General features: G+C 54.0%; 1 protein-coding gene across 5 annotated transcripts in view; it reads right to left on the bottom strand.

The window, feature by feature from the left end:
- The window catches only part of CMIP (c-Maf inducing protein), a 271,934-nt gene that overhangs the window by 24,498 nt on the left and 231,569 nt on the right, over positions 1–15,867 (bottom strand). For all 5 annotated transcript variants that reach the window (XM_024233595.2, XM_063717370.1, XM_063717372.1 and 2 more), the window contains one exon: positions 9,784–10,137. In XM_024233595.2, the coding sequence (XP_024089363.1) occupies positions 9,784–10,137 (354 nt within the window). The remainder of the gene's footprint in view (positions 1–9,783; positions 10,138–15,867) is intronic.

The following is a 15,867-nucleotide window of genomic DNA, read 5'->3' as shown; positions in this document are numbered from 1 at the left end:
AAGGTCACACAGCTGTGGCATATGAGGAGTCAAATCCAGGCTTCTGTGACAGCAGAGCCTTGGTTCTCACCAGCCCTGAAAGGCCACAGCTGGGATCTTAGGAAAAGCCAACGCCTGCTTGGGTAAGGAAGGAGGGCTAAACCTCAGTTACAGCAGGTGTGGGAAGCACCGTGCTGTTCACCTGATTTCACTTAACCCTTTCATGAAAGAGCCTCCTTCCTGTGTGCAGGGCCAGTGGGAGGGGTCAGTTATCCACTCCGAGTCACCTACACAGCTAGGAAGGGGTAAAGCTGGACTCAGAACCAGGTATTTCAGGCTCTATCACACCATGGTGTGTGGTGAAGCCAGGCACCAGGGTGTCACCCCCGTCTGACCCTGGGAAGACCACTGTCCCACAACCGAACAGTATTAGCACTGCTGATAACGCAGATGCAATTTGCTCCGCGCTGCCTGCGCACCGGGGCTTGAAGCAAGGGCACTGCCTGTGTTCGCTCATGGGATCTGCGCAGAGGATCCTGTGTGGTGAGTCCAAATTACGGACAAGGAGCAGTATGGCAGTTCACTGACAGTGACCACAGGGCTGTGACACAGCCAGGCCACAGCAAGGAAGCAATAGCTTCGGGAGTTTCCTGAGGCCCAACAGGCTGCTTCCCGACCACCTACCAGCACAGCTTCATAAAGAGGGAGTTTTTTTGGCCAACTCTTGCCCCCAAAAGCTAGGAGCGTCCAGAGAACTCGCCGGCGTCTCAGTCTGAGTACAGATGGGCTTGTATCACACAGCAGAGCACTCACACACGGCCCCCAGAGACTGCAGTCATGACAACCTCCATTTTACAGACGAGGAAAGTGAGGCTCAGAGCTGTTTGTGATTTCCCACAAGTCACCAGCAAGTGGCTAAGATCTGACCTCAGGTGCTTCAAAGACCATGACCCGTCCTCTCTGCCCCAGCACCTGCACTGTGTTCATAACCAGTTCCCCCACCTGGGTTCCGGATCTCTCTGGCTGTAGGGACTCTGCGGAAAAACAAACCCAGAGGTAGTCAGTTCTTGCCTAAGTCAGGCCTGGGCACCTCTGAGGTCCCAGAGCTCAAAATCCTGACAGATAAAGTGAGGGGTGGCCGCTGGAGCAGTCCCCATCCGAATCGCAGAGCTGTCCCTGGTGCTCCCCAGCTTCTGACCATCTTGCGTCAGACCACCCCAGGGAGGGGCCCAGGTCTCACCTCTGCATCCCCATTGCTGGGCCCCGGGCCGGGTAGATGGCTGGTGCTTGGGAGGGGACTGCTGAACCCAAGACCCAGTGCACACTGGGACCGGGCCAATGACAGAGCCTGGGGCCTGTGATTGGCTTCAGAGCAGAAGGGATGTTGAGTCTCCATCTGGGGGACTAGCATGTGCCACCAGGTACCAAGATCGAATGGGATGCTGACTTAGATCCTGGCTTGGACTGGGGCAGGAGGTGGGATCTGAACCCTTGTCCAGTGGCCCATGTTGGGGAGGCGCTGCAGAGAGATGCCCCGCTGACACCTGGGCACCACCCATGGGAGAGGCCAGGGGGTGCTCAGACCCGGGCTGAGCAGAGGGGTGGTCCCGGGACCCCTACCCACATACAACTCACCACAGATACACTGTGTATCGGTTTGTGTGCTGTGTGTCTAACTGTGCCTTATACAGCAACAGGAGGAGATGCTTTTTTCACCAAGCACAAGTGTTCACTCCCATCAACAATGCGTGCTTTAGATCACCCCTGAGTGCAGGCCTTTCCTGCCTCACCTTCCTCCACATAAGCCCACGATAGAGTGGCAGCCTTCAGAACCCCAGTCATACCCTGGAAGCTTCTGAGGAAAGGCTCCGATGCCAGATGCGGAGAAAAGAATGACCAGGAAAGCCTGTTGCTTGAGATAAGTCCTGACAGTGATGCCAGCGGCCGCTCACTCACTGCCTACCCGACTTGCTCACTTAATCCCCAGAGCGGTACATGAGGGCAGAGGGCGCCGGTGAGGAAGCGGAACTCCATGCTTGGGAGGCAGATGAGGACTGAGGGCAGGTCCTCTAGACTGCAGTGCTTGAGGGCAGAAGGCCCAGGTGCGGCCTGCGGCAGGTCTCAGAGCTGCAGGAGCCTGAGGCCTGTCGTGTGCATGTCAGGATACGGAGACCCCTTTATGCCCCCGTATTCACACGCTCCCTTCTGAGGGGTCATCTGTTTTTGCAGCTAGCTTGTCTTCCCTCCAGAAGAATCACCTTCCTCCTTTCCTCCCACCCGTCCCTGGACTCATGGTTTCCAGAAAATGGAAATGCAGTTGACAGCAAACCTCGTCTGCAGCGCCTGCCGCGTGCCATGTGCTCTCCAAGGGCTCCCCATGCGTCAGCCCATGCAACTCTCCCAGCAACTCGGCTGGGCGGGTACTCTTGGCACCCCCATTTTATAGGCAGGAAAATGGAGACACAGTGAGGGACTGCCCTGGCCCCAGGCCACACAGCTGGTGAGAGCTGGGATCTGAACCTGGGAGCCTGGCCCCAGTGTCTGTGCTCCACCCTCTCAATAACCATGTCTCACAAGGAGGGTGGCCCGGCTCACACCTGAGGAGGAGGATGATTTCCCTATATCACAAGGACACTGGTGGGCACATGGTAGCTCACGCCTGTAATCCCAGCACTTTGGGAGGCTGAGGCGGGAGGATTGCTTGAGGCCAGGAGTTCGAGACTGGCTTGGGCAACATAAAGAGATCCCATCTCTAAAAAGAAAAAAAAAGTTAAAAAAAAAAAAAAAAAAAAAAGTAAGCCAGGCAGGTGGTGTGCACCTGTAGTCCCAGCTACTTGAGAGTCTGAGGTAGGAGGATTCCTTGAGCCTGCAAGTTCGAGGCTGCAGTGACCTGTAACTGCGGCACTATACTCCGGCCTCGGTGACAGAGTATCTCAAAATATGAAAGGGAGGGGAGCACTTAGGTTTTTTTTACTTTAAAAATAAAGCATATTCTATGTAGAAATGTCATGAAATGCAGAACTCTAAGGAGATTTGAAGTCACCCACAATCAGAGGAATCAGGGTCCCCAGGGGGGGCTATGAGCCCCAGCAGCAGGCCCGTGGTCACTTGTCACTCCTGAGCCTGTTCCGTGAACGTGAGCGTGGCCTGCACTCCCAGGTGCTCAGCCCAGTGGGAGACTTTGGCCTGTCTGAGGCAGGGTCTGGACAGAAGCCTCCTCCTCTGGGTCTCCCAGCCTAGGGCTCCGCTTCCTGGCAGCTCCCACAAGACCAAGAGGGGTGCAGGGGAAGGAGGGACAGGGCAAGTGGACTTCCTTGCCTTGGCCCAGACCAGCTTGGAAGTCTGTGACCCCAGTCTGACCGGTTGGTGGATGAATGGGGGGCGCTGGACAGAGGTTGTGGAGGAGATGAGGCTGGGTGTCCCCAGACCGGCAGGCCTCGGCACAGGACCCAGTGGCCAGCAGAGTCCCCGCCTCAGGACTGCCCTGGCTCTGGGCAGGCCTGCTATCCTAGGATGGGATGCCTCTGGCCATTGGGGCAGTCTCCCATTTGGCCAAGCCTTGCCTGAGATGGGAGGACAGGCAGCAGGCAGGGTGTGAGGGAACTGACTGCCCACCCAGGAAGGAGAAAAGAGGGCTGGGCCCTTCCCAGCTTGGAGGGAGGGGACGGGCAAAAGCAGGCAGGTGCCTGATGCATCCTGCTGACCCCAACATGCCTCAGGCATCAGGCACCTGCACATTTAACCCTCCCATGAATAGGGCCTTAGAACCCCCATTTCACAGATGAGAAACGGAGGCCCAGAGAGGTTCAGACACTTGTCAAAGGTCACAGAGCTAATGGGGGACATGTTGGGCCTGAACAAGGCTTTGTGAGTGCAAAGCCCGGGTCTCCCACCTCACGCAGGTCAGCTGGGATTTTAACCCAGTTCAGAAGATGCCACCTCAGCTAGAGCCCTGTGCTGCCCTGTGGACAGGATGCTTCCTGCCAGCCTCGCTGCTTTCTCTGACTCACAGAATCTCCTGCAAGGCACGGGCAGAACATGGCGGCCTCACGGCGGCCTGATGCTTGGGAAGGCACGGGGCATGAGAAGGCCCCTGTGGGGGCACATTCAGACCACTTTGCTCCTGCTATGCAACGTCCAGAAATATCTGCTCCCTTGAAAGGCAAACCAGCTGGCCCGGGGATTTGAACCCAGTCTGAGAAACAGTGGCTGTTACCCCCGAGGCCGGAGGACCTCAGGAAAACTCCCTTTCTCTACACCTGTGCGGTCATCCCATCAGGGACCTTCCCAGGCCCCACAGCAGATCTGCTGGCCTTAAATGCTCCAGGGACCTTTGAGTTTCTACAGAGTTATCATGTGCTCCAGGAATGAGCAGTTTAAAGTTTCCAAACAGGCTGGGCGTGGTGGCTCACGCCTGTAATCCTAGCACTTTGGGAGGCCAAGGTGGGCAGATCACTTGAGGTCAAGAGTTCGAGACCAGCCTGGCCAACATGGCGAAACCCCATCTCTACTAAAAATACAAAAATTAGCCGGGCTAGGTGGTAGACGCCTGTATCCCAGCTACTGGGGAGGCTGAGGCAGGAGAATGGCTTGAACCTGGGAGGCAGAGGTTGCAGTGAGCTCAGATGGCGTCATTGCACTGCAGCCTGGGCGAGAGAGTGAGACTCCATTGCAAAAAAAAAAAAAAGAAAAAGTAAATACATATAAGAAAGAACTACCTAGAAGAATCAAAGATCTTTTAAAAATTACAAAACAGGCTGGGCACAGTGGCTCATGCCTGTAATCTTTGGGAGGCTGAGGTGGGCAGATCACTTGAGGTCAGGAGTTCGAGACCAGCCTGGCCAACATGGCAAAACCCCATCTCTACTAAAAATACAAAAATTAGCCAGGCTTGGTGGCAGTCGCCTGTAATCCTAGCTACTGGGGAGGCTGAGGCAGGAGAATGGCTTGAACCAGGGGGACAGAGGTTGCAGTGAGCGGAACTACTGCAGGTAATACAGGATGTCCCCTGGCCCTGCCTCCCGGTCATTAAGACAACCCCAAATTCATCTGCATTTCCCTGAAGTTCCCCGAGGGAGGGGCCTCTTCCAGCTGAGCTGCAGCCCATCAAGGCCTCTTTTAAAATCTAATGTTTGCAAAGAGTCCTGAGCCGTCGACGGGAGCCGATCAGAAGCGCGTCCTACCCCTGTGGCCCCAGTGTGCCACGGCTCCCACACTCTGCCCATCTGAGCTTTACAGCAGCCCCACTGAGCGCTTGATGTCACTGCTCTTAGCACTTGGCAATACTCAGGTTCAGAGGGACTGGCATTTGGCATAGAGTCTGGCCTGGCGTAGGTATACAACAAAAGCTGGATAAAAGAATGAATAAACAGGTGGAAAAATGAAGGTGTGAATCATACATAGGTGCCCAGCAGGAAAAGAGCTGGACTCCAATGACTACAAATCCCAAAGCTCTTCTTCGCCTCCCGAATCCATGTTCTTTTCATCACCCCACCCCTCCTGCGCCTCATGCGGTGATTTTTTTCAGCATCAACCTCGACCTGCATTTGGAATAGTTTTCCTTTTCAAGGATCTCCAGGACATTTTTGCAACTTAGGTTACTTTTCAAAAGTGTCAAATTCTAATGATGCAGGGGCCTTCCTATGGGAACGCGAAGCAACTGATCAGGGCCTGCGCCCCACTACCCCTGCCCCCTGGCAGTGGAGCGGGAAACACTGACCTGTGCACCCTGGGACCTGCACTGCCCTCTCCGATGGATGTGGTTCGCCCCACTGGGCCAAGGCTCTAAGCGTGCCTTCCTGAGCCCCGCCTGGCAATGCCCTCTTTAAGACTCTTCAATTCCACATAAAGTCATCTTTTTTTTTTTTTTTTTTGGAGATGGAGTTTCGCTCTTGTTGCCCAGGCTGGAGCGCAATGGCGTTATCTCAGCTCACTGCAACCTCCGTCTCCCGGGTTCAAGCGATTCTCCTGCCTCAGCCTCCCGAGTAGCTGGGATTATGGGCATGGGCCACTATGCCCGGCTGATTTTTGTATTTTTAGTAGAGATGGGGTTTCTCCATGTTGGTAAGACTGGTCTCGAACTCCCGACCTCAGGTGATCCGCACGCCTTGGCCTCCCAAAGTGCTGGGATTACAGGTGTAAGCCACCAAGCCTGGCCTCTTCTTTTTTTTCTTTATGTGTAACTCTCATTTGGGCAGCACTTCAATATTGATAATAGCAGTTCACACTTTTATTATTGAGATGGAGTCTCGCTCTGTCACCCAGCTTGGAGTGCAGCGGTGCAATCGTGGATCACTGCGACCTCTGCCCCCCGGGGTTCAAATGATTCTCGCGCTTCAGCCTCCCGAGTAGCTGGGACTACAGGCGCCCACCACCACACCCAGCTAATATTTGTATTTTTAGTAGAAATAGGATTTCGTCATGCTGGCCAGGCTGGTCTTGAAGCCTCAAGTAATCCACCTGCCTCGGCCTCCCAAAGTGCTGGGATTACATGTGTGAGCCACCGCACCAGGCTGATAACAGCAGTTTACTCTTATCAAGAACTGGAGGCTAGGCCAGCACCAGAAATCTCCAACATCCCTGAATTCTCATGCAGTCCTCCGAGAAGATAAGCATTTTACAGACAAGAAAACTGAGGCCCAGAGGAGCCAAGAACACTGGCCACAGTTCCACAGCAGCTCAGGCCCACGGCTGCATTTCCACAATGCTAGGATGCAAGCTTCCTGCAATCCAGGTGTGCAATGAATGCCATGTGGCTTTTCTCTCTCAAAGCACTGTTACTGAATCAATGACGCATCTCGCCCTCAATAGTATGGTCAAGCGGCGGGAACATGGCTGCATCATAAATGGCAGCTACTCCCGTTGGCCAGGTGTTCACCTCGCAGAGGTGTCTGCTCTGTGCCAGGCACTCAGGGCTGGCCCCTCCCATCTCTTTGCCAATGCCAGACGCAGCCATACTTGCGCCACCTCCCAGCATGGGACCGGAGGCTCAGAGAGGATGACCAACTGTCCAAGGTCACAACTAGTATGTGGCACAGGTGAGACTTGAACCTAGCATGGTCTGATTCTGAGTCTGTGCCTTTCCTGACGTATCTCACTTGGGAGCCCTTTGAGCGGCTGGGGTTGTTTGGGTCCAACCAGTTTGAAGCCTCCAATGAGCCAGCAACTTAAGCAGGCTGCTGGGTGTGAGGAGGAAAGTTGTTGGGAAAATACAGTTATCAGGCCCAAATTGTGTTGAGCTCCCCAAAGTGGAAGAGGCTGCCGGAAGCATAATCCCATTTTGTGGAGGGCTTGGGGATGGGCGTGAGCTGCTCCTCTGCGTAGCGCCATCGGGAACCCCTCCTGGTTTGCCCTGACTGTCCTGGGCCCTTGGCGATGGCCCTGACCCCCACCTGCACCCTGGCAGCTGGGTGATACGGGCAGGCAGGGGGTCTGGACGCAGATGGGGGATAACAGAGCCCTCATTCATGAGCAGGTTTATGAAGAAGGAAAAAATGTGTGTCAACTGCGTGATGAAACTCAAACCCTTAGTGCTTAATGAGAAATAGGAGTCAGGCCCAAAATAGCAGAAGGCCCAGGAGCTCACGGTGTTTGCAAAAACCAGCTGGAACTGGTGAGCTGGAGTGGACAGCAGGGCCAGTCTCTGGCCTGGAGGCTTCTACCTCCATCAGAGCAGGGAGCCCCCTCCAAAAATCCGGGGAGGTGCCCTAACCCGGCTGCCGCTGGGAGAGCTGGCACCCTTCTTTGCCTTGAAGACACTCAGGGCTGCGACGTGTTCTTGGAGTCACTCTCTTAGTGGGATCTGGAATTCCACTTGGCTGAGGGCGGAGGTCACTGAATGTGGTTATGCCCTCACCTGACCTCTGCTGCTGGGACCACGAGGCGGGGCTGGTCCTGAACCCCTGGGCACACCCCACCCTTTCCTCTCCGGGGCCAAAGCCAGGGCAGAGGAGGCTATGTGGGGACGCTGCCTCCATGATCTCCTTCAAACCAGCAGCAGCCACCTTGTGAACGTGTGTGTGCATGTTCACCTTCGCAGACACCACAGGCCTCGCTAGCAGAGCACAGGGGGCACCCCAGGGTGCCTCCCAGCCATTTCTCCAGCTCACCAGGCCCTCAGAAGCTGCCCTCTGTCCCTCCAAACCCTGAGCAGGCTCCAGGAGCAACACACACATGACAGAATGACCAAACGCTGCCCAGCTGCGTGACGACACAGGGGCTCAGGGAAACCCCACCCACCCACACAGACAACACCCCAGGCACCAGGCTTCTGAGTGGCCTCCCTGCAGACTGAGGGCCCCGGGAGCCCTGGCTCTAGACAGGCACCATGCATTGGTTAAATGTGACAACACAGTCATACCCCCAACCCCTCCGAAAAGTCCAGCAACCACAAGCAGCTGCATCTGAAAATGCCTGTCTCTGGATTCAAAGCTCCTGAGAGTGGGGCAGAGCTTGTTCCGAAAGGAAGGAGTTTGTGGAGCGAGAAAGGGGGAGGTGTCTGCTGAGTGTCTGCAGACCTGAGCTTGCCTGTGGAACCACATGGCTCTGTGGAGGGCAGAAGGGAACAGTCAATGAGGTCCCTCAAACCGGGGCTCCGGGAACTAGGTGCTCAAGGGTTTGAGATGTGTCAGGTGGAGCGTGTGGATGGCAAGGCTGGAGAGACCCTTAGGGGTCAAGGATTAAGAACTGTACTCCCCTCCACCCTTGAGTCACACAATTGAGGTTCAGGCACGGGGAGCGACAGGCACAGAAGGAGCCAGCTCAGAGCAGCCCCAGGTCCACGGGTCTCCTACACCCACACCCAGGCACACACAACACCAATGCGCACACACATACACCCAGGCACACGGCACAAATACGCACAGCCACATACCCAAGACAGACTCACACACTCCTGCACATGACCTGTCACTCACTCAGACACACGCATATGCACAGATACTCACATCCCAAAGACAAGTGGCGTGCATGGCTCACACAACACACACATACATGGGCTCATGCACATACCTGCAAACGTACACAGAGAAACACACATGCTCTCTAACCCTAGAGCACAAATGGTTATACCCACATGCATGCAGTCACAGCCACTCGTGAACAAAACTAGCCCAAGTGCCTAGACACACCACTCCTGTGCATTTAACACACACACACACACACACACACACACACACACACACACACACACACACATCCCTAGAGAGAAATCCACATGCATGCCCACACCCATCTCTCCTATAAACACACACACTCGGCAGACCACATGTGCTGTCGCACCCATGGCTGTTCAGGCACACAAAGACACTCACAAGCTCGGAGGATCCCACACACCCAACACAGTAGAGATGTCCACACACTCAAAGACACACGTGGGCACCCTTGTGCTCCTGCACACCCTGGCAGATGCATCCAGATCCTCACACACACACAAACTCGTGCAGACATATGTACACATGTATGCTTGGGCATGTACCTTACACATGTACCCAGGCACTCAAGCATAGAGGTACAAAGCCATGCGTGTACCCCGTGTGTGTATACACACACCATATGTTCACAGACACACCACCACAGCCACCTGTGCACACACCGTGTGCCTCACCCACTTGTACATATGCACCCTATATGCCACACTTGTGCTTATGCACACTCTTGCACACACCAGCTCGTGTGCACTCACACACAAGCCACTCTACCACGCCCGGCCCTGCGTAGCTCGAACCAGCAAACACAACCACACCCAGCAGCAAAGCCCAGTCTCCTCCCACCAGCCCCGGGGGCGGGCACACGGGGGGCACTCACAGCAGCTTGAGGATTTCCACGTAGCAGCCGAGCGTGCGGTCGGCCTGGGGGCCCAGCTCGATGCTCATGGTGCTGCAGGCGGGGCTGACCATGAGGCAGTCGATGAGGTTGGGCTCGCTGTCGTTGCCTGCGCTGGCCGTCAGCGCCGGCTTGGCAGTGCTGGTGCGTTCCACCTCCACGTGGATCTCACTGGAGGCCACGACCACCGACTTGAGCCGGGCCTCAGACAGCGTGGCTTCCTGAGACACCAGGTCCGGGCTGGGGTGCAGAAGGCGCAGAGGTAAAGTGGGCTTCCGGTCGCACGGCTGCTGGCAGCCATTCCGGATTTCCTTCAGGCTTGGGGAATTGTCGCGGCTGGGGGAAGAGGCGGGAGAGGGCACGTGAGTACAGGCACCATTCATGATGCACCATGACCCACCAGACTAAAGGCCTCCCTGAACCCCAGGATGAGGCCAAAATGTAATACTATCATCATTCCTGTGCTACAAATGAGGAAACTGAGGCTCAGCCTGGGTGCGCGGCTTGCCCAAGGTCTAGACAAGAAGAGGTGGGGATGGCAGCCCAACCCAGGTTGCCTGTCTTTACAGCCCATGCTGTCACCCCAGCACATAACAGGTGCTCAATAAATATTTGCTGACCGACTGAGTGGATGCTGATCTCCACGTGACAGCCATAAGGCTCTTGGCGTTCTCCTCCACCAAAATGCCACTGGCCACTTTCTTGATAAGCCAATGGGATCTACTATTTTGCTTTTAGTTGCTTCCTGAAGTCTAACTGCCCTCCAATCCCTGACCTCATGCCACAATGTCCTCCAGGACTCTGCTCTCCTGCCCCCAAGCCCAGCCAAGTGAGCAAGCTCAGTATCTGCCCTCCTCCTGGGACCTACTTCAATGGGATCCCAAACCCCAGAATTCCAGTCTGGGCCCTGGAGTCTAGCCCTCCTGTCTGCGGAACCCCCACTCCTCCTGGGTAACCCTCCAGGCACAGCATCTTTAACTGCCCAGAGGAACAGAAGCCTGCACAAGGTGTTAACATGTGTTAACTCAGAAAGGGGCTCTATGGCACTATTAATCTCATATTTGTTAGGGAAACGCTGGGCAAATAAGATGAAATTAGGCCTCTTAATGGCAGGACTTGTCAGAGCCTTGACCTGGTTAAAGCCCCTCCTCTGACTGCTTCCCAAGGTGCCCAGTTGCCTGGGAGGTGCATTATAAGGGACAGTAGTACCATCAACGGGTTCCTCTGCTGGTGCCCATGGGCCGGCAAGGTGCTAAGTGCAGTCACACAGATGCTCACAGACATCACTGAACAGTGATTCAGACTGTCTCCGTGCCACAGGTGAGGAAAGACAGTTTCAGAAGTTAAATGATCTACCCCTAATTAAACAGCCCATGAGTCGACGGAGATGGGATTTGAAGCCAGATCTCCTGGATCCCAAAGCCCAGGATCCTCCTAACTATGCTGGCTTCCAAGGTCCCCTAAGATCTGTGCAGGTCACCTCCTCCAGGAAGTCTTCCTTGATTTCTTCCTGCTACTCTTGCCCTTCCTACCCTCGAACTCCTCCTAAATCAAAGCTTTCCACCCCTGGCTGGACACCAGGATCCCCTGGGTACACTTCCAAACATCCCAAAGCCCAGTTAGACAGGAATCTCCAGGATGGGACCTGGACATGAGTAATTTTTAAGGCTCCTCGTGTGTGGTCAAGGTTGAGATCCACTAATCCAAGACTTCGAGCACAACGGCAAGATTGAAAACAGCTGCTTGTCTAATCCTTCCCCACATGTGCCACAGGCATGGGTCCTGTGCCTCTAAAGGGGCTCCCAGGCTTGAGGATAGGGCCACACTGCTGGCATTCTGTTTGGGGAATTGTTGCAGCTGGAGGAAGGGGTGGGAGGGGGCACGTGAATAGCCCCTCCAAGGGCTGTGTGCAGAACTTGAACCCCATGCACAGGAAGGGTCTGAATGTATCCAGCACATGCCAGGAAGCAGGCCTGAGCTGAGCCCACCAAGGGTGTTTAATAACTACACTTTCAGCTTTGCTGGGGGAAATAAACAATCCATCGGCTAAAGTCCGAGAATTCTATCGTTGATAACAACTTGTGTGTGGTCTGTGATGGTGGGAGACCTAAATTCTTTGGTCCAGATCTGATTTGCTCCCCAACTGCTCAACACTGCATTTCTCTTTGTTTGCCGTTGCTGGGTTTTAAAAGTGGATTTTCAAGGCTGTTTGGCTCAGATTGGTGATTTTCAAGAGAGCCACGCTAACCTGGGTCAAGTTGTCTGTTCTTTTCAGTGTGAGTACATTGTGTACATTTGCCCACCGAGAGCACTGTGGACGGCCTAGAGGACATGACGGGCTTTATCTTGAAGGCACTGGCTGAGGGGGCGTCATGGACCTGAGCCCACGAAACATGTTGGCAGCAATGTGCTTCTCTGGGTGATATCCAGGAAACTTATGGCATCAGCTGGAACCTAAGCTACTGTGGGCTCCGAGGGGGCTCAACACAGCTAAGCCAGGGTGGGCACAAGGCAGCAGGCACCATCTCACCCTCGCCATGCCTCCACACTGGCATCTCCTTGCCACAGCCACCTAACAGTTCCCCAGGGTCACGCCTGCCCCCTACTCCATCCTCCTCACACCAGCAGCCAGAGGGGAATGGAACTGAAATCCCATCACGTCCCTTCTCCACTTACGACCCACTGTGGACTCTCCAATGTTCCCAGGATAAAAGTTCTGCCACTGAAACCCAGGACAGCCCTGCTACTTACAGAGTGATCCCCAGCCCGCAGCTTCGCCTGGGAGCTTGTTAGACAAGCAGAGTCTCAGGCCCCGCCCCAGACCTGCTGAATCCGAATCTGCATTTTAACTCCAACCCCTAGAGAGTCCCAGGCACCAGGAGGTTTGAGAAGCTGCCTATTCATGGCCCAGCACTGCTTTCCTCTCCAACTCCATCTTTTGCTTCCCTTTCCTTCTCTCTGCTTTAGTCACACTGGATTTCCTTCAGGTCTTCCCCTGCAGGGACCTCCATATTCAGCGTGCAGCAGAATGACTTGTGGAGTTTGTTTAGAATGCAGACTCCTGGGCCATACACCAGAAATGTTGCAGCCAGGAATCTATTTTCAAGCAGTCCAGGTGATTCTGAAGTAGTGGTTCAAGGACCCGTAGATACAAAAACATTGTAGACAGGCAGGGTGGCTCACCCCTGTAATCCCAGCACTTCTGGAGGCTGAGGGGGGCATTTCACTTGAGGCCAGGAGTTTGAGACCAGCCTGGCGAACATGGCGAAACCCCATCTCTACTAAAAATACAAAAAAATAAAAAAAATAAAAAAAAAATTAGCCAGGTGTGGCAGTGCACACCTGTAATCCCAGCTACTTGGGTGGCTGAGGCATGAGAATTGCTTGAACACAGGAGGCAGCGGTTGCAGTGAGGAGAGATTGCGCCACCGCACTCCAGCTTGGGTGACAGAGTGAGACTGTTTCCAAAAAAACCCAAAAAACAAAAACAAAAACACTGTGACGAATGGCACCTTCACCCATCACTGCCAGGCCTTTGCCCATGTGGTTCTCTCCCTCGGTCACCCTCTTCCTGCTTCTTGCCTGGAGAACAGCCAGGAGGTATTAACGTAAATATCACCTCCCCAAGGCTCCTTCCAAAAACGGATGCCAGGGTCATCCTAATTAAATCAGAATGGCACTGGGAGGGTCCTGGGCACTCTTTTGTTTCTTTCTTTCTTTCTTTTTTTAAATTGACATATAACCCAAGGTACGCTGGTAAATGTCTAACAACCAACTCTCCAAAGAAAGAAGCCCTGATCTGGCTGGGTGCGGTGGCTCACGCCTGTAATCCCAGCACTTTGGGAAGCCGAGGTGGGCAAATCACCTGAGGTCAGGAGTTCGAGACCAGCCTGGCCAACAAAGTAAAACCCCATCTCTACTAAAAATACAAAGATCAGCCAGGTGTGGCGGCCCACACCTATAATCCCAGCTACTCAGGAAGCTGAGGCAGAATAGCTTGAACCCAGGAGGTGGAGGCTGTAGTGAGCCAAGACTGTGCCGCTGCACTCCAGCCTGGGCGACAACAGCGAAGTTCTGTCTCAAAGAAAAAGAAGAAGCCCTGATCTGCAGTGTTTGCCAATTTCTTTGGTGTAAATACTCACCACAGCTACTTCAAGCTACCAATATGATATCATTACAGAACTGGGAAGGGACGTGTTCCCAAATGTAACGCGTGAGCTGGTTCCTGCACACTCTGGGTATAACTTAAATACTGTAGGCCAGGCACGGTGGCTCACGCTTGTAATCCCAGCACTTTGGGAGGCCAAGGTGGGTGGATCACGAGGTCAGGAGATTGAGACCATCCTGGCTAACATGGTGAAACCCCATCTCTACTAAAAATACAAAAGTGCAGGCCTGACACTACCCTCTGGCTTCCGTTTTCTCCTCTTTTTGCCTCACTGTGCTGTCAGCTCCAGAACAAGCCCTTGGGAATGAGCAGCCTCCCATCTCCACATTCTGGCCCCTGGAGTCCCTGCACTTCTTTCTGATCAGGGAAGTGATTCAAGGTGGGACATGATCCCCTTTGAACATCGGGACCTGAGGCTGAGGGCATTAAAATAGTCACCCTCTCTCATGCCCTGCTGCAAGAAAACAGCCCCTGATTTATCAAATGCCCTTTCCTGCCCCTTCCCAAGAACTCAGCAGTATGGCATATTTGAGAAGTCCCCCCCTGTACAGGTATTCAGTGACTCTGAATGCTCTACCGCCTTCATTTTGAGAAAAGACTGAAATACCCTCCTGCCATGTCCCCCGCTCTGGTGGGGTCTGGACTCATGTTGGTCTCCTTGGAGTTGTGTAGTGTACCACCTGAACAACTGGGTGGCTGCAGCAGAGACCACTGTGTTCTGCATGTCACATCCTCTCCAATGACACCAGAGGTCACTGCAGAAAGTTCCCCATAAACTAATGGCATCTGCATCAGTCTGCATCCCAGGAGCAGTTCTCAGCCAGCAAGGGATGGGAGCTGGTGAGTGACTACCCCAGCACTGCCAGCCTCCGCAGAGCAACTCTCAGCAGAGCAACTCTCAGTGTGTTCCGCACAGCCTCCTGGGGCACAGTGGGAGTGCATGCCAGCTGACTGGTCACCTGCTTGCTTGCTTGCTTATTTATTTATTTATTTTTGAGAAGGAGTCGCACTCTGTTGCACAGGCTGGAGTGCAGTGGTGTGATCTCGGCTCACCACAACCTCCGCCTCCCAGGTTCAAGCTATTCTCCTGCCTCAGCCTCCTGAGTAGCTGAGTACAGTCGTGTGCCACCATGCCCGGCTAATTTTTATATTTTTTTAGTAGAGACTGGGTTTCACCATGTTGGCCAGGCTGGTCTCGAACTGACCTCAAGTGATCTGCCCGCCTTGGCCTCCCAAAGTGCTGGGATTACAGGTGTGAGCTACCGTGCTCAGCCTCACCTGCTTATTAATTCATACTTTACTGATGTCCTCCCTTCCCTGTCCCCCAGTGTTTCCTGGGACTACTTTCCTAGGACGCCACTTCCACCCAAATCCTGGTCTTGGAGTTTCCTTTTGGAGGCTCCAAAGCCAGGTGGTGGCCCTGCCCCCCCAACTCTTCCGGTCACTTGCTACCCCACCATTCGGTTTTATTGCTCGCACGGTTTTTCTTACCCTCTGACATGATTTTGCACATTTACTTGTACATGATCTCTTCCTGGTACAATGGAAGCCCCAAGAGAGCATGGAATTTGCGATCTTGCTCACTCTCCAGCACTGAAATTGTGTCAAGCACACAGCAGGTGTACAAGAAAAACAGGTGCAGTGGCTCACGCCTGTAACCTCAGCATTCTGGGAGGTCAAAGTGGGAAGACTGCTTAAGCCCAGGAGTTTGAGACAAGCCTGGGTAACATAGCAAGATCCTGTCTTTACAAAAACAATTTTAAATATTAGCCATGAGTGGTGGCATATGCCTGTGGTCCTAGCTACTTGGGAGGCTGAGGTGGGAGGACTGCTTGAGCCCACAAGTTTGAGGCTGCAGTGAGCTATGATTGCACCATTGTATTGCAGCACAGCCTAAG

Source organism: Pongo abelii, chromosome 18 (genome assembly GCF_028885655.2).
Source record: "Pongo abelii isolate AG06213 chromosome 18, NHGRI_mPonAbe1-v2.0_pri, whole genome shotgun sequence".
NCBI classification, from domain to species: Eukaryota; Metazoa; Chordata; class Mammalia; order Primates; family Hominidae; genus Pongo; species Pongo abelii.
The sequence above is the reverse complement of the archived record's forward strand: the minus strand, read 5'-3'. Positions and strand labels throughout refer to the sequence as shown.